The 18,774-nt window shown below is 38.2% G+C and overlaps 1 protein-coding gene across 2 annotated transcripts in view; it reads right to left on the bottom strand.

The window, feature by feature from the left end:
- The window catches only part of dok6 (docking protein 6), a 66,868-nt gene extending 58,200 nt beyond the window's left edge, over window positions 1-8,668 (bottom strand). For both annotated transcript variants that reach the window (XM_005797921.2, XM_023326710.1), the window contains exon 1: window positions 8,383-8,668. In XM_005797921.2, coding sequence (XP_005797978.2) covers window positions 8,383-8,580 — 198 coding nt within the window. In that variant the 5' untranslated portion in view covers window positions 8,581-8,668. The remainder of the gene's footprint in view (window positions 1-8,382) is intronic.
- Window positions 8,669-18,774: the final 10,106 nt, after the last annotated feature.

Raw genomic sequence — 18,774 nt, 5'->3', positions numbered from 1 at the left:
TGTGTGTGTGTGTGTGCGTGTCAGGGGAAATAGCCTGTTGGGGTTATAGAGGGTGCAGCGTGGGGTGATGAATAGGATGCTTTTGTGCTCGCTCCCGCAGCTGTCTACAAACCATGGGAGGGGAGAAAGGTGAGAAAGAAAGAGGGGTAAGGTTAGGTAGATAGCCAGGTAAAATAGAAAAGGAAGAAAGATAAAAAGAGAAGAGAGATGAGAGTGACACTGTTAGGTGTGTGAGACAGGGGGGAGGAGAGAGGTGACAGTGAAGGTTTAGTCGAGAAGGAAGGAGGGGAGAGTGTGAGAACGAAAAGAAAGCACTTGTGAATTCTAGAACACAGCAGCTTCTTCAGTCACACAAAGAAAGAGACAAACAATCTAGCTATTATAGGAAATCATTGACTTTCAAGTCACTGGAAAAAATAAAACAAATATCCCAGAACAAAGAGAATCAGAAAAAGAAAGTGCCCCAGTTGGCAATTGTGATAACTGTCCCGAACACAGAACTGATCCCATGACCTAAACCTTCACACATGATGGGGTTTGGGAATGAGCCAGTCATGGTGAACGACGCAATAGGTTCAGGCCAAAACTGTTTGCGTTGCTATGGCCACTTTAATGCATACTGCATAAGGAGAAACTAGTCAACTGTACTATATTTCAATAAAAATAATGTATAATTCATTTTTAAATGGCACAGCGTTACATTAGAAACCTGAAGTGGGAGGAGCTGAAGGTCAAGCAAGATCCAAAGTCCTGATTTGAGAGACTTTTAAAGACCTCATCAGGTCATATGCTCATAATCTTCAGTAAATGCATGCATTTATATTTATATAAATGAAAAAAACACTTGAAATGGTCACTCTACATTACAGGCGAAGAGCAATTATAAGAATTTTTTAAATAAAGAAAGCATATTTGAGTTTTGTAAGGTTTCTGCTAAAGTATGAAATAAATAAACACTGATCTAGCAATAGGCGTTCGGTTTGTTTCTTTGCTGTTTCACAAAGGTTGAAGACATTGTTTAATTACTGCTTTATCTATGGATTTTGGCAAGTGCTGCATGATGTACACTTTGCAATGACAGTACAATCTGCAGATATTGCAATGATGATATCTTCTGAAATAAATAATCATACTCCTCCCTCTTTCATCTGTGATTCCAAGACTCCCTACGACCTTTAGCATCTTGGTTCAGTCAGTTGTAAGCATTAACTGCAGTGGGACGGCACCCAACAGGCTGGATAATATATCAGCATGCAATATGGAAACTCACAACATTTGGAATATATTAGTCATAAAATGGTCCTTTGAAATATTAATACTGTGGGCAATAACATTACAACAATGATAAATTCACAATATGTTGTGCAGTCCTCTAAGGCATGTCGCCATTTTCTCTGTGTCCTTCATGACTTGAGAGAATAAGAACAAGAATTCAATATAGGAAGACCAAATACTGAATATCCAGATATTTTCCAGCCTCCACCCAGGAGCAGTCATTACGTAATTGTATTACTGAGCAGAGACAATGTCACACTGTATGTGTGAAAGAGATGATCTCATAAAGCAGAATTTACTACTATTTTAAACAAAGATTACATGGTTGCAGAGTTGATATTTTGAACTGGCTTAACATCTCATATTAAACAATTAGCATGATTAACACCGTTAGAATCACTAATTGAACACATCAGCTTGTGTTGTTTCTCAATGTGTATTCAACTGAAAATATAACACTAGGATGATACAGTTTTCGAGTCCTTCCCATATCGGCTCAGCAGGGCCAATAGGCCGGAGTCCACCCTGACGACTCTGATGGCTCAAATTAGCATCCCTTCTTCAATTGTAAATGTGGTCGTTGACCGTCAGGCCAGAAGGTAGGAATGTGAATAGTCCATGTTGGGGGTGGGTATCTATGATACCTGCAGGAGATCAGGTCTCCTGTAGGTAGTGCTCTTCAGTTTAGTTTTGAAGCATACATGAAGTGTTTTTGGAGAGATGTGACCTTTTGCAGCTGATCCATGATGTTGTGCTGCATTATCCAGGTCATTTTGCCAAATGTACATAGAGTTTGCAAAACATAGAATCTGTTTCAAAAAATATGCAAAGGTTTTTCTAAAAGAAATTAGTAATGTTTCTCTTTGAAATAAAGCTAAGAGGGTATAACATGACAGTTTAGAAATAAACTAACCAAATTAATTGTGTTGATCCACCTCAAAAAAATCATGCAAAAAGTGTAAGCAAAAGAAATCTGGGAGACTTTGCACATGCAAATTTGCATGCAGCCTTTTGTGCTGTGGAGGATAAATAGGTGACTGCTTCACCTATTTAGTTCACAAGAACTAATGGCATTTATTTCAGTCATAATCTTGCGGGGGGTGACCAAGGTTCCATCACTATGTGACAGCTGGTCAGCAAACCTGGCAAACATGATTGACATGGCAGCACTGAATGCACATGTGCTTTATCAGGCATGCATTGGGGTGCAGGAGAGACGGGTGGACTTCCTGGTTGAGCTTGCAAAAGAGTTCGGTAACTCTCATGTGAGTGAGAAGAAGGCACACAAGGAGAAACTGCTTCGGCAACAACCTTCCACACCCAGCTCAGGCAAAAGGGCGAAGTGTCAGGTCAACCATCGATGCAGGATGCGTGTCCTGAGGCCGAAACATCATCAGTGACCCCTCACACCCCCACCATGGACTGTTCTCCCTGCTGCCCTCTGGAAAGAGGTTCTGCAGCATCCGGTGCAGGCCCACCTGGTTCCGAAACAGCTTTTTCCTACTTGCCATCAGACTTTTATTTTACTCACAACATTGGAACTTCAAACATTATCCTGAGCCGTATGCAACAAAATTTCGTTCTTTATACACCCTGTGCATTGAAAATGACAACAAAGTCAGTCTAAGTCGAAGTCGAAGTCTAAGTCTATTGTGCAACTGTGAGATGCGTTGAGGCCATTACCAGGGTACTGATAAGGTAATGGCCCTATTTACTGAACAAAAGCACCTGCTAGATAAAATCCTTCAGGCCAGTTGGACTATCGAAGCCGATATAGGTATACGTCAAAGTGGACTAACTCTAGCCATTCTAGTGATAAACCCTTACAGAAGCCTTTTAAACTCTTACTATTCAGGGATTTCATATTAACATAATTCAATCTAGGTAGGCTTTTGATGACATCTTTCTTACCTGATTATTCAAACCATAAAAAGTGAGGCAGGAAATGAGGAAAACTGGGAAAGTAATAAATGGAGAACAAGTAAAATGACAGGCAGATACCAAAATCCCACTCTGTTGTAGCGGACATAATGAATAAAATCAGCAGGCTTTGGTAATGAAGGGAAAAAGTTTCCTTTTAAATAGCTTCCTACACCTTTCCTGCTTCTTTTAAAATACTTTGCTAGCACTAAAAATGGAAACTTTAACTTTTCTTCTCATTGCAACAATTTCCTTCACATATTGTCGCCCAGTGGATAATCAGATATAATCTGCCAACACTACCAGAACATAATAGTTCTCACTGTTTTATGAAAATTCTCCAAGACACATCACACCCAGGACACGCCCTGCTTGATTCAGCTGTATAAAGACCAGAACCAACAGACTGAGAAACAGTTTTCACCCATCAGCCATCACCAGGCTCGATGTTGCTAGGTGGTCAATTTGACTATCTGTTTAAGTTTAAAGATAACTTTTTTATCAAGGAATTAGTACAACGTAAGTAATTATTTGTAGACTTTTTTTAAGTGAGACATTGTTTTTATCTAGAGAGTTGCACGCAAATTTTATTGTACAATATTTCATTTTTACAATGAAGATAATGTTGCGGTTAGCGTCACCTCATAGCTCCTCAGTATAATCCATTCAGTGATTTTTGAAATCCTGTCAGTCAGGATGGAAACTGCTTGATTCTAATCACCAGCTGATTTCTTGGTAAATCTCTGACAAAATTTACCCTTACTTGAATGCTTTCTTGACTTATTTATTTTGAACAGGGTATGTATCCATGTCGCAACATACTTGTTACCATAGAAACCAGAAGTCAGATTTTTAACAAAATGCTCCTTGGCACTTCAATCAATCTAAAAAAAATTAAAGCTCATACTATAAGTTATTTTATTTTATTGGGCACCATTTTGTATTTCTCCACATAGGATTGTTTTGGGCTTTTTTCACTACTTAATTTTTTTGTGTGTGTTTAAAAATGACAAAAAGAAAAAGGGAAGTGATGATGACAAATTTTAATAACGCCCCCGCACCTCATTTGTTAGGTGTCAAGCTAAATTTTGGAGCCAAAAATGAGTGTCTGTGCAAAGAGTAGCGCTTTACTAAAACTCAGTTATGTTTCAAAAGACTTCATAATAATTTTTACTTTATTCATCCCAGCAGGGAAATTATTTCACAGCACACGACAGGAGCTGTGTCTGCAGGCAGCCAGCAGAGCCAGCGCCATTTTTTGAAGGAGGACATGTGGCAGAGGTCGTCGGGACCGGGAGTCGAACCCGCGACGTCCGTAGGTCTAAGGCCTCCAAACGTGGGGCATGCTAACCCGCTGCGCCACCACAGCACTCATAAAACTCAACAGAATAGTTTAAATGAGCATTTGCAAACTCTCCTGCATTTCTTTCATGAGTAAATGTCTTTTTTAATACAACACTTTTTTTTAGTAATGCCATCTGCAGATTTTTCTGGGAAGACATCAAGTTGATCTCCGCTGTTCCTGTTAACAGCCACTAAAATACATCATGAACAGAAGATCAACGGGCTAAAAACACTTTGCTTTCTTCCTAAGCAGCTCTCTTGCATCGTGGACATGAATTTTTATTATCCGAGGACTCCGAAGCTGCTTCGAGTTGCCCATGGCCTCTGATTGTCAGGACATGGTGTGAGTCACAGCATTCATAAAGCTTTGATATTTACATCGCATGGCCTTTATCTGCTGCTGAATAAGGCAGTCAAAACAAGCTGACAGATTTCTTGGTGAAAGTTATCTGACAGCGCAAATCTGTTAGGATGTCAAGGCTTTTTATTGATATTTCTTTTTTTTGTGAAAATAAAAAAGTGTAATTAAAGATTATGCTTGCATTTATATATAATGTTCTTCATATATGTACATGATGAACATTATGAGGTTCTTCATATACAGGCTCCACTTTCAAAAAAAATATTGACAGTCTCAAGAAAAACAGCAAAGCAGTCGTCACATCTCCGTGTGTGTTGCTATATTTGAAAGTATAAATTAAACCTTCTGGTCTGAATCTCTGTATATAGCACATGAGGAACAGGATGACTCACTTCACACCCTTGAACATCACTGAGCTGTGAAATTAACAAAAAAAAACCCTGCATAATTAAGAAAAATATGATGAATTTAAAGCAATGCTTAGATTTACATTGAAAATAAACTCCAAAACAAGTCTTTCTGTTTTTTTCCTTTAAGCCTGTTGTGAATCATCTCCCACACCACATTTTATTCTAGTACGGTAATCCTACATCTATAAGTGCCACACATAAAGATTGTCATATATCCAATTTAACACCTTAATTTTATATATTTTCCCCCTACGGAGAGAAAAGGCTCCATACCAATTTCAGCGCACAGACGCCTAAAGCAACCCAGTTATCACTTGATTTTGTCTGAATCAGAATGTTAATCATGCTGGAATAACTAACCTTACCATGTAAAGATAAATCCTTTCAGCCTGCCCACACTGGGGTCTTCCGAGGCTATCGCAGCATGACTTTTTTTTATGATGAAACAGCGGCAAGCGGTGGAGGGGCTGAAGGGAGTGGGCGATCAGGACACAAACAGTTTTTTCTTCAGCAAACAGCAGGGATGAGATGCAGAGCTGGCAGCGATATGGCATCCACACCTCAAGCACAGCCAACACGGCTCCTCGCTTGCCTTGGAAAGTCATAGGCCATCGACGGTTAAAATAGCTTATGCAAAAAAGCAAATAAACTGACTCGAGTGGATCCAAGCTGGTTCGCATGTTGACAACTAAACTCTTTGGGTATTTGTGGGCTGCTATGAGAGCATTTAGGGAAAAAAATCTGCAAAATTACAGTATTAATTTGCATATGTTTCTATTTGAAACAGAAAAATATCCCCTCTACTTCTAATATTCTGGTTCTAATTGTTACCATGAGGTTTTTCAAATAGTATTAGGAAAATATAGAAGCAAACACTAAATTCATGGGGTGTTATTCAAATACTCGTTGCACAAAAAATAACACATCTTCTAAATAGAGTGATACAAGTACACAAAGCAATTGTTAACTGGATAGTCAGGCTATCTGCACAAGTTGTCACTTGCACCTTCATTCCTATAATTTTACAGGTTTGTCATCATAAGTGAGGGGTGCCGCACATTTTGTTATTGAGCTATGGACTGTCTTTGCTTTTCAAATCAAAACAAATTAGTCTATTTTGTATGAGAAGAACAAAGTTTAGAGGGATGTTTGTCAGTCAGATGAGCTACAGTGCACAGCAGGCTTGAGAAGTTGCTATTATTATTAATGGGACAAAAATGGTGGTATCTCTGGCACTTCCTCATTAAAAAGACTTAAAAGAATGGTTTCAGAATCAGAATTTCTCCCAAATGTTTAGCAACTCTGAGACAATAGCTGGAAATAAAATTGTGAAAAAGTCCAAATGCACCCTTTTTACACCCAGCAGACTTGTGTAAAAAGGGTGCACATGTCCTCCACATGTTTCCTCCCAGAAACATGTGGAGGAATGGCACCACTAGATTACTCTGTGTTCCTTACAGACTGAAGTGACTCCTGGCAATCAAACATAAACCCTGTCTCTTGTTAAAGGGACACTGTTCAAATGGTGTCATGAAATTAGCCTCAGCAGTACAGAGGGACTAATTGTTCAAAACTTTCGTATACAGTGAATTTAAAAAGTATGTACACCCCAGTTAAACCCAGATTTTGTAGCATTAAAAAATGAAAGCATTACAAATTCTTTCAAAAACTTTTTCACGCTTACGTCAACGCAATCTTTAATGAGTTGAGAAACAAACAGACCTCAGAGAGGGCAATATAGGAAAAACAAAAAGCAGCAACAAGTTGGTTGCAAAAGTGTGTACACCATTCAAATTGTACTTTGTTGAACCACCTTTAAGCTCAATTTCTGCATTCAGTCTTCTTTGGTAGGAGTCTGTCAGGACCCCTCATTTGGACTTCGAAATATTAACCTGCTCTGCCTTGAAAATATTTTCCAATTCTATCATATTGTGAAGACATGTTTTGTCCACAGTCTCTGTCAATGACCCTAAAGATCTTCTGGCTTGACCCGTCCAACACTTTGTACATGAGACCTAAAGCTTTTTGGTCAAAACGGACTTTTATTTAGGATAGTTCATAATCTAATTTGACTTGATTAAAAATCTAGCTCCAGATCAGAAAAAGTGTTCCCAGAGCTTGATGATGCCACCTCAGTATTTCATCATGGGCATGACATTTTTCAGCTGTTGCACAGCTTTGTTTTATCAAACATAGTTTTTTTTTATCATTTCTACCGTCTCTTTTGCATGTCGCCAAAACCTGGCTTTGTTTTTTTTTTTTTCAGGGGTGTGTAAATCTACTGCCTTCATGTAATTTCTTCAACATAGATCAGAGGGTTCTCTTTGTTAACAATGATTACTCTAAGTTAGCCTCGGACGCTGCTACACGAGTGAAAATATTGTTGATGAAGCCAGGTGATGGTGTGAGAGCAAAGACATCATTAGCCCCCGTCATCACACTTCATCAGAGGAGAGGAAGTGTGACCGTTCTGCAGGCATAATGAGCTGGAAGTATGAACAAAAGCAGATGGCTTTATGAGTCAGACAATGGGGTGCTTGTGATTGAACGTATATCATTCATTTCAATTTAGGCATTTAGGGCATTTTTTCTCTCTCTCCTCCTTGCTGGATGTCAGTGCAAGTCCATTACCAATGAGCTGATGAGCTGCTATCACTCTGAATCAGAGTCTCTCAATGCTGAGAATAATTCTTTGATGCAGAAAGTGTACAGTTAAACTGTGAAAATTGACACATTTCCAAAGGTCTACTGTGAAGTGTAGTTTTTGGACGAAATAAGTAAACTTTGAGCTTCTCCAACAAAATAAAAGCTGTAAACAAATTTATTTTTACAACCACATGACAGCAGCTGTCAGTCATTTCCACAGGTTTCACTGTATGTCTTTGTTGACTAAGCAGCACCCAAAGAAACTTATCTGCTCCGTTGGAAGAGCCCACAACAGGACGGCTGCTATGGAGCAATTAAGAGCTGTTTCTTAATCCAGCTGCCCTCGAGTGCCAACAAATGGGGCTGCTCTCCCTCCAACTCCTTCTCCGCCCGCGGCAGACAGCAAGTGCAACAGTGGCTACTCACCCCCAGTTTCTTACTCCGTATCCTCACGTACCCCTGCTTCACTATGTCGTTGAAGTTGGAAGCCATGGTGAGGGGAAGCGGGTCGCTTCCTATCCGAAAGATGCGGTGAAAAATAAATAGCGTCGTGTATGTTTTTTTTGTTGTTTTTTTTTTTTTCAGTGGCGAAAGCTTTAACTTGAAGCTACGTCCGTCTGACATCCAACAGGAGGAGAGCAAGTGGTGCGAGCAACCTGCTCCAGTGTCAGCTAGCGCTCAGGCTGGCCGGGCTCAGCGGAGCGATCCATCCGGGAGAGGAGGGAGATACCATTCGTCAGCTGATTCACTGAAGCCGGGGAGAGGTGGGAGGCAGAGGCGCTTCCTGGACCACACCATCCCGGGAGAACGAAGGGGATGGAGGAGGAGGGGGGGGGATCGCTGTCGAGGACAACCTGGATCTCCTATTCTGTTTTGGTTTGAGAAAGACAGACAGATAGAAAAATGTTTTTATTATTAGCCCTTCGTTTAAAAAAAAAATCAACAAAGTAAGAAAAAGACAAGTCAACTTAAAACTTCAAAGCACAGGAGTAGACAGGGGTGCAGCCTGGGGAGCATTTACAGTCTTCATGGGGATCTTATGTTGCCAACTAGTACAAACAGTAAGACAGATTTCCAAGGTACTTGTCTTTAACAAATCGTCTTTTTTTTTCCAATTTCATTTAAATACAGTCGCCACTACAAAGGGACAGAATATCTTTAAAATTTTAATCCAAAATTTTTAGATTTTCAGTCTGCCTTACAGAGCCTTTACTTATGCATCTCACAGAGGCATATTATAGACAACAGCCATGATAAAGAAGTCTGAAATATATATACTTTACACAAAAAGAAGAGTTGACTGACAAAGACAAACATTGAATGTGTTTAACTTACAAAGATGCTGGGGACATTTCTTCAATGCATGACATTACTGACTCTTTAAAATACCTTTTTTTGTATCATTTAAATGCAGAGTGAACTTTTAAAGTAAACTGAAAAGGTTCTGTCTTGTGGTTTTGAACAGGATTAAGTTCAATACAATCTGACAAAATTTTTTATTTTTTTTTTAACATTCTTTATTTAAGAATGTTATTAATCCGACATATATGCATATGTATATTTATACATGCACTTACATTAAAAAAAAGATTAAAAAAAAAAACACACTAGGGGGCTCAGCAAACATTTAAGTCCATTTCGGCAATTGACATTTCTTAGAAAGGTCCTGATGTTCTCACCTGAAAGGGAGGTTTACATATCCAGTGACTTCCATTAAAAGAGAGAGACATACAGAGGAGGCTTTTTATAACCCATAGCATCTTTATCAGTGTGGCCATCCACAATCTGACAAAATTAGCACAGACATAGATAAACATAATATCAAACTTCTTGCAAGGCCATCTCATTTCTAACACGTAAATCTTGAAGAGAATCTGTGGAGTTTCCTGGTGACAGTAGCACATACGACGGGGCCCTAGACTCTGATATCGAATGCTCAAAAGGAAATGTCAAAGGTCTGTCTCTCTGTACAAAATGTCAAAGTAGAACGCTAGAGTATCAGTCTTAGTTATGTATGTATGTTTTCTGCTCAACTGCCAGTGATTGCAGCATAAAGGATATTATTGAGGCTATATTGGTTCATCATAAGTGTGCAAAGATAGTTTCTCAAAAAGTGTAATCGCAGGATATCAACTGTGCCCAGTTTGATTTAAATAATAATTCAAGTCTTTTTAGAAATAGGTCTTTTTGCTGCCTTCAGCTTCTTTGATGTGAGAATTTTTCTGCTTTTCATCATCCTGCATGCTAATGATAATATTATATGGACTCTTAAGTGAATAGATAAGTAAGTAAAAGATGACCTCATTCTTGGAAGGCATAAGTTGTGGATGTGTCATACATTTTTCAAATAATATTACTTTTTCATTTTCATCTTTTAAACAGAAAGGGCTCATGCTTTGGGCAATATGCATGGTTAGTATGAGTACCAGCATCTTTAATAGATATTGTAGCCTATAAATAATTTCTGCTGCCAAGTTTTTACTTTCACAAGTTTTGTTCTTTTTGGGGGCATTCTAAGGCATGCACAGTTGAGTTAAATGTATGGGATTTAAAACCTTAACATTATTAATTATAAGGTGTGCTTGACATTATTTTTCTTTAATGAGAGCCATTCTCTTTCAACCTTTGACATTTTTGGTCAGACTACCGACTGAAACATAATATGTAGGTGAAACGGCATTGTCATCTCCAAGTTTGCCTTGTGGTTTAAATTCATCTGGATTGCGGTTACTTTGTATATCCTCATTTCTGTGTAAAGACAGAAATGCTTCTATTTTCTCAATGTGTGCAAGAAGATTGAATCATGCACACAAAATACTAAATCTGTGTTGCAACTGACAACTGACTACACCACTGGACAGGACACATAAGACAAGCTGGCTAATGTGCAATATGGAGGTGTGTGCCGTTGTCTCCAGCAATGGGGACCGAATTCACAGGGTAAACCTAGGTGGATCTCTCAGTGTGAGAGGGTTATACTCTGTCCAGAGACTGTGGATTGCTCATTTTATCTGCTTGATGAAATCATTTTGGTTTCAGCTAACACAGTGACCAGTGACCCAATGTGTGTAAATGTTACAATAAGATGCTTGGATGGTGGTGTAGTTTTAGCATTTTTGCTTTGCAGCAGTAAAGCCTTGGGTTTTCCAGGTTCTTCCTAAATGGAATTTGCATGAATTTCCCCTTATGCTTGGGGTTTTATTACACTTTCTTCTTCCCTCTGTATTCTGTGTGTCTCTGTATTGCCACAAAAACACAAACATAAAACCTTTTGAGGTCGACGCCCGCCCTGTGGCGGGCATGACGTCATGTTTCTGTGTGTGTTTTTTGCTCCAATGTGATAATAAATTTTGTCAAAATGAAACAAACACTGTAAAATCACAAAGTTTAGGATGTTCTGAAAATAATGATACCAAACAAGGTAAGGTAAATAGTTTTTATGGTGAAAATATAAGGGTAAATTCAAAATTAGACCAAAACGGCCATTTAGACCCAAGACTCCAAAGGGTTAAATGGTGACTCAGTGACAGCTGGAGATATTCACTGGAAAATGCATTGAACATGGTTGAATGGATGCCTAATGTCTGCTTCTACCAGGGTGTTTCCTTCATCCAGAACCAAAAGATTCTGCCACCACAATAATGAATTACCACAATCTCATTTTGTGAATGTTCAAAACAGTTTATGTCATGGCACTGCCTCAGTTCACTGAAAAAAAAGTTTTTCTTAGAATTATCCAAGAATTCTTTGCCTGCCAACATATTTGATCAAGTGCCTCGTCTTCATTATTTATACCACGCCGTAACTCCCCTAGAAGGATGTCACAGCCAGCGGATAAAAGTATGTAACTTATTTGTCACTTGCACCTGAACAAATATTGCTTATTGTGCATTTGGAGTCACTGTGGAGTCGGCACACTTCTTACTTCAGAGAATAGGGAAGCTTTCTGTTAGACTGCACTGTGTTTATCCCCAAATCTTTGATGATTTCCTAAATTTTGATCGGTTAGCAGGTGGCAGACAAAGGAGTTCAACCAGGCTAGCATTAATGCAAGAACCGCCACTGACAACACTAAGGGTTTGAATCAGGCACAACTTCTGTGAATTTTCATCATTTAACTTAAGGAACCATTCCATCTTCGTCAACAATAGGTTTGACGTAAATACTTTAAACAGCCTAGTGGTTGGAACATTTCATTCCTTGCTTTGTTCTTTGTCATTTGGTTGCTACCTGCCTGAGCACGGATATTATCTCCACATTTTTTTTTGACAGATAGCATACAACTAAGTGAATGCAATTTTAGCCCACCACTGTACTTTGGCTTTTTTTTCATCATTTTTCAGGCAGTTCTGAATTGATGTTGGCCAACACTTTGAACAATGAAACTAATTGTGTGACGTAAGGATTGGCAAAGGAAATGTGAGTCAACCGTATTATACAAAGCATCCAACGACAGCTTTTATACAAAGATGGTGTGGCAGATAAAGTGGTAGTGAAAGCACAAAGCTATAATTCTGACTTGGTTGTGATAAGAGATGTTGAAGTTAATGTTAGGTGGCAGAAGGCACAGGTGTATCAATTGGAAAGGCTACTGGTGTAATGTGAAATGCAACATAGAAGTGGATTATGTAATAGAGTTATGTATTCTGCACAAAGTTCATAAGTACAGTTTATGATTAAGGGCTTTTCTAATACAGATATTTTACAATATTAAAAATGTCTCTTTGATTTCATCTTCTGTCCACACTCAAGTAAAAGTTAGAAAGGAAAAATTATTTCTAAATCTAGTTTCTAAAGTGGAGATTGTTGTTGTGATGCTTCCACTAACATTTTGAAAATTCATCTTTGTTGATGAGCTTTAAGCCTTTAAGGTTGGGATCTTGGCATCATCCTAATGATTATGTCCCTCTGGCTGAGCCCAAAAGGGTGATATTACTTGGGTTTAGAGGAAACTAGTTGTTAACTATTAAAGATTACTACCTTAAACCTAAAACTTCCAGGGGTATGAATAACGATTCAATGTTACGGTTGAAACCAGATATTTACATGCACCAAATAAAAAGACCTTTGTACATTTTTTCCTCACTGTCTGAAGTTAAATCTTACCAAAGCTGTCTTGTTTTAGGCCAGGTAGAATTACCCAGGAACAATTTTTTGATATTTTTTGAAACTTTCCTTGAATTCAGAAGTTTGTATACATTTGGTCAGTATCAGGGATAACTGTCTTTTACGCTTTATGACTTGAGTCAAAACCTTTGGGCTTCCTTCCACAAGTTTCTCAGTTGCTGGAGTTCTGGCTCATTTCTCCTGACCACTTTTGGCCAGATTTAACTTCAGACAGCAAGAAAAAAAGTGTGTCTTTTTACTCTGTGAATGTAAGCATCTGGTTTCAACCGCATATATCTGAACCTCTAAAAATCTAGAATAACATGTTTTAGTGATATTGGAGACAAAAATCATAGCTAGAGTTGCTAGCTATGATTTGTTGCTAGCTTTCTCAAAAACATATCACTTTTTTGAGAAAGAGACGGTGGAGGGACTCGAAAACTCGTTAAATATAATGACTAAGTTAGAAACATTGTTTTTGATTAGAAATCCTAGACAGATTTAAAAAGATAAAGTATCTGGAGTACAGTAGCTAAGGTCTGAGTGATAACTGAGGTTTTTCAAGTCCAGGACATCAAACTGACTGTTTGACACTTTTCTCTGAACGAAAAATGAAAACTCACTTTCATCTCACCCTGTCTTTTTTTAATCAATTAAGTGAGTGCAGCTTCTTAGTAATTGTAATTTCTTGAACAGAAGGCAGTCTGACTTTTGAGGACCAAGAGAGGAAGTTTAATTGCCGTCTGTTTCAGCAAGTAGAGCAATCTATCCACAATTACTGTTTCCCTCACACTAAGTCATGTACTTTTTTTTCGTTTTACCAAAACACAATCACTCCTGCTGAGAGGAGGCTTTATCCAGTCTGCGCCTGACAGGTGCCACTTTGAGAAGCGTTATCCTGCCAAGTGCCAGCTTTTGAGACTGCAGGTGAATCTCACTTTCTCTCTCTCTCTTTATGTTTTTGTGTTGCCGTTCATAATGTCACCATAGTGTCGAGAATAAACCTCTTTGAAACGAATGGTTTGACTTTGATCTTTTTCTCATCTCCCTGGACGTGTCCTCAAATATCAGACTTGTCAGTGTTGTTTTGTCTCCATAATCCTCTTTGTTCAACATGACCCTGTTGTATTCCTACTGCCTTGACATCCTCTCAGGAAGAAAACAAAGCTGACAGGAACATGAAAATCAACCTTTTTTGTTCATCCATTTTTGCCAAATACCCAGTTCTGGCTACTGCCATTTGTCATCCCAGTTTTTAAGAAAAGTAATTGCCTTCCACAAAACAACACTAGCAACCAGTTTGGGCTCCTGTTGGACTCAGATAAATTGGCAGAACTCTCCAAGTAGACTGACTACTCTGCTTCTCCAGAGTCAGAACCAAACATGGAGAAGCAGCAATCAATTTGTATGCACCAGAAATCTGGAACAAGCTTCCGGAAAACTGCAAAACACCGAAAACACTAACTTTATTTTAAATCTAAAAATCCACGTTTAGAGTTGCCTTTGATTGATAATTGGAAGTGTATATTTGATTATGATTATTCTTTGTGATTTTGATGAAGGCATTTGTCTGTTGCAAGTTTCATAACTAGCCGTATGTGTTTACCATGTAAAGCACTTTGAAACGCCTTCTCCTGAAATGTGCTATACAAATTGACTAGACTAGACTTGACTTGACTTGACTTGACTTGACACATAAACCAACATATGGCCCTGACATACATGAGTGCTTGCCAGTGGGGTCAGATGTGTTGAGACTCACTCAAGAGCAAGTAGACCTTCACCAAGGACACATGCAAAGCAGCCAATTTCTGCTGAGCTGTGGAAACCAATCCACGTCCAATATGGCAACTTATCAGCCTGGAATCTCATAATCATTGCCATTTTTCACTCTCGTCTCACATCATGTATCAGTCCCTTCCTGTCTATGATGATTGATAGTGAGAAGCTGTACCATCCATTAAAGAAGCAAGCATTCCTTTAAAAAAACCCCAACTTGATCTGTTTATTCAGTCGCTACAGGGGTGAAGATGATTTTAATTGCCTGGTAAAATATTAAAACCACTTTTGCATTAAATGCTTAGTTTGCCTGAGCACTCCTTGGCTCATGAACACAAACAGCTAAATAATTAACACTTTCTAAAAAGATAAGCAAGGAAGAAAAAAAAGAGAGAGCAGAAGTGAGAGAGAAATGCAACTCTGTGGTGAGCTGTGTGCCAGGTAGGCATTTTTACATGTAGGCGACGAAAAGAAAATAGAGATCACACATTATGTTAATGTTCTGCTTTGGGTGCCTGTACTCAAGCTTTTTACAGCAACTCGTATCAGCCTGATATGTTAATAGTCACAATGGGATTTGGGGTTGATTAAATGTCAATGCCTGGAGGAGGAAAACTTGAGTGCAGAAAGGGAAAAATTTCTTCAAATAGCAGAAATAGTTAGATTTGTGCAGTGCAGGTCCTTAGTCATGCAAGAATGATGCAGGTTACATGCGTAGTATGTAGTCTCAGGGGAATCAGGCTATGATATGTTTGCCATTCACCCCATTACATGCTGAAGTGGTTGGAGGGCTTCACTGTCCTTCTGCAGAAGGTGAACCATGAGAGTGGGTGAACCAAGAGGGTCCTTTACTTCAGTCAATGAATGAACAGAGTGTATAAGCCTTTACAAGCACTCCTCACATTACCAGATTAACACTCAGAAAAAGAACTAAGGGTCTGATTAAATTTGCAGCAGCATGTCATGTCTGCCTCTATGAATTAATTTGCAAGATGTTTTAGTAGATAGAGCTTCAATTTTTAATTTTGTCCCATCAGGGTTGAAATAAAGAACGCATTTACATTCAAAAATGATTTTTACCATTTTTCTGTCAATTTAGTCAATTATTGAGCTTCTGGACCTGAACGCTTTTCACATTTTTCTTTTCTTGCGGAGGGCATATTTTTAATACGTTGCAAATAAAGCCAGAGGTAATCACTCATCTAGTTAAAGAGACCGAGCTTGGTTTTGAATGCTTTAACATTAATACATGTAAAATATACATACACATGATTTCTAGTCAGTGTAAATGGTTGTGTTATATTTAGGATTTTTTAATTTTTTTACATGTCAAAGATGTCTGTAGTGATGGAATTCTGTTTGTTAGAGTTTCAAATGGTACAGCAAAGGCAGATACAAAAGGTTTGACAAGTGCATGACGTTGAAAATACTTTTTTCAATATACCTCTTTTAATTTGTGCCACCTTTTAATTGTTTTGTTTTCATTGTCTGCACTAAAACAAACATTGGTCGCACAATTTTTTTTTATGGTGGATATGGGTGTTTAAGTACTGACTGACTTCATGCAGCTGCACCCAGCATTAGCAAGCAAGTTCTAGAGGTACATGCTGCATGGCCAATTTTTCTTTAAAGTCACATGACAGTCATTCTTGAAAGTTGCTGAGGACCCAAATATACTGCTTAGATTTTAAAGAAACTCAGTCCACTCTATGTGTCTAAATTATCCTGTTAAGGATTGCAGGATTATAGGAATTAACTTTTGTCCTAAAATGAAAATGTCTAAATCAATTTAAGCATATATTGTGGAAGATTAATATGTTTTAAGTTTTTATTGGATGATTTTGTAATCACAACATTGTGTGATTATCATCTAACTGAAGCTACAGTGTCAGACAAAAAGTAAGATAAAAGGTATCAAATTGGCATCTTCTCCAACCCTCCACCATGTTACTGCAACCTTTTGTAACAGCTGAAAAATGACTTTCACTTGTTAAGTAATGACCACATTGCTCCAGTATTTAAACTTTCACTGTCACATAAACACAGCCGTAAATGTAGAATTATATGGTTGATTTGATGCAAAATGGTGAAGTCCCTCTCTTTAAATAAGCTTAAATAAGCTGACAAAAAGCTAAACTCAGTGAGCACAGCCAGACACATAGCAAGACAATGAAGACAAAAAAAAGGATAAACACAAAACAGAATGAAGTGTAGTGGAAAATAGAAAAAATAGGAACCAGAGAGGCAAGATCACGTATAGAAACACAAAAGAGAAGTTGATCACTCTCAGGAAAGGAAAGGCTACACCTCCCGTTTGCTTGACCCAGCCTTTGTCTCCTAAATTGGGGTCCATTCTGCGTCACAACAAGGCTAAACCCAAGGCGAGATCTGTGGAGTCTTTTGTGGCGCTTGCTGGACTCTACTAAGATTTTAACTGCGTGATTTTTGTCAGATGAGGTTAAGATTGAACTTTCTGGTAAAAAAAAAACAAAAAAACATAAGAACACAGGGGTTTTCAACATGAAACAAATGGTGATTAGGTGTAAATGCCAGATATAAAGGTATAGAAGAGGGTCTGAGAGGGTGTCGGTTTGTTTCTTGTTTCTGAGAACCTTGTTGGATTGCATTGCGTCATCAATAATTTGAAATAACAGGAAAATGTAAATAAACATCTGATCGACTCAAAACAATAAGCTGAACAAATGGCTGAATTAATCCATTTAATCCCAATTTTTTCTCAGACATGAAAATATTAAAATCATATATCATTGATAGGCCTTTGAACTAACCAAGGGTAAATAATTAAAAAAATGTGGAAAAATATATGGAAAAGTGTGTTTTATGATCAGTCACAATTGTGACCGGTGGGATAATGTATGGTGCTGTCATTAACGTGAGCTAAAAGTGTGGTTTTCCAAGTAGAGAAAATCATAATATGGGAACATTGTTTCTTTATTTGAACATACGTTGCCACAACATTACTTTAGTCCAGCAAGGGAAGCGTGACTAATATCTATGCCCTGCAGAGGGCAACATTGTCTGCAGTGCGAGGAGAACCAAGTGAAGCTGAAATGAGGTCCTCTCATCTTTTCTTTTTATATAAAAACAGAACAAGTTAAGTCAAATTCATTTCTAACCTTCTTAAAAATAGAAACATGCAAAGATTTTATTAATGTATTTTCTTTGTAATCTCTCTTAATCTAGATATTGGAAAGCTAGATTCAAATGGTTCTGCACTGGATAAAAATGGTTCTCGCTCAATTCTTTTCAAATAGATAAAACTATATTCAGTGTTGCAGTGTTGGCATCTTAAGATCTTGCAGGTTATTGAGTTCTGTGTTTGTTCTGACAGATTTTATATAAAACAGGTGGTTTGTGTGCTTCTCTCAGTCCCTGTGGCTTTTGAGTCCTACTTTAGAACTGGCACAGGAACATGAGTCCAGAGCTCACCAGCCAAGTCGGGATAAAGCTACTCCTTTTACCACTGGGGTGGTGTCACAACGTCCCGTGTGTAAGAGCATGAAAAAACTAGTGGAAATCAAACCTCTTCCATAAATATATGAAAGGTCAGCAATTTTATCCCAGCCCTGGCCCAGGATTCTGCAGATCATCTCAAGTTTGTTGTAGCTCTTTATGTTCCAAGAAACAGGACAATGACCCAATTTTTTAAAACTAGTATTGCTATAAATTGTGGCTGTTTTAATTCACCAATTATACAATTGTGGTTTCCTTTATGTTGTGCTTTTGTCACATTACTATCACTGACCAACAGAATTTGACATCAGCCTGTCACAATTTTTTTGCTTCATCATATGTGAAGGCAAAGAGCAGAATGTTCCCATTTGCCACATATGTCCTGATTTTTAGCTATATTCTTAAACTTGGCTGTATTTAGCTTTTCAGATTCTGTTTTAGTTTGTACAGATAAATATT

The sequence above is a fragment of the Xiphophorus maculatus genome, chromosome 21 (genome assembly GCF_002775205.1).
Source record: "Xiphophorus maculatus strain JP 163 A chromosome 21, X_maculatus-5.0-male, whole genome shotgun sequence".
Lineage (NCBI taxonomy): Eukaryota > Metazoa > Chordata > Actinopteri > Cyprinodontiformes > Poeciliidae > Xiphophorus > Xiphophorus maculatus.
Note: the sequence above shows the minus strand (reverse complement) of the source record. Positions and strands in the feature narration are given on the sequence as shown.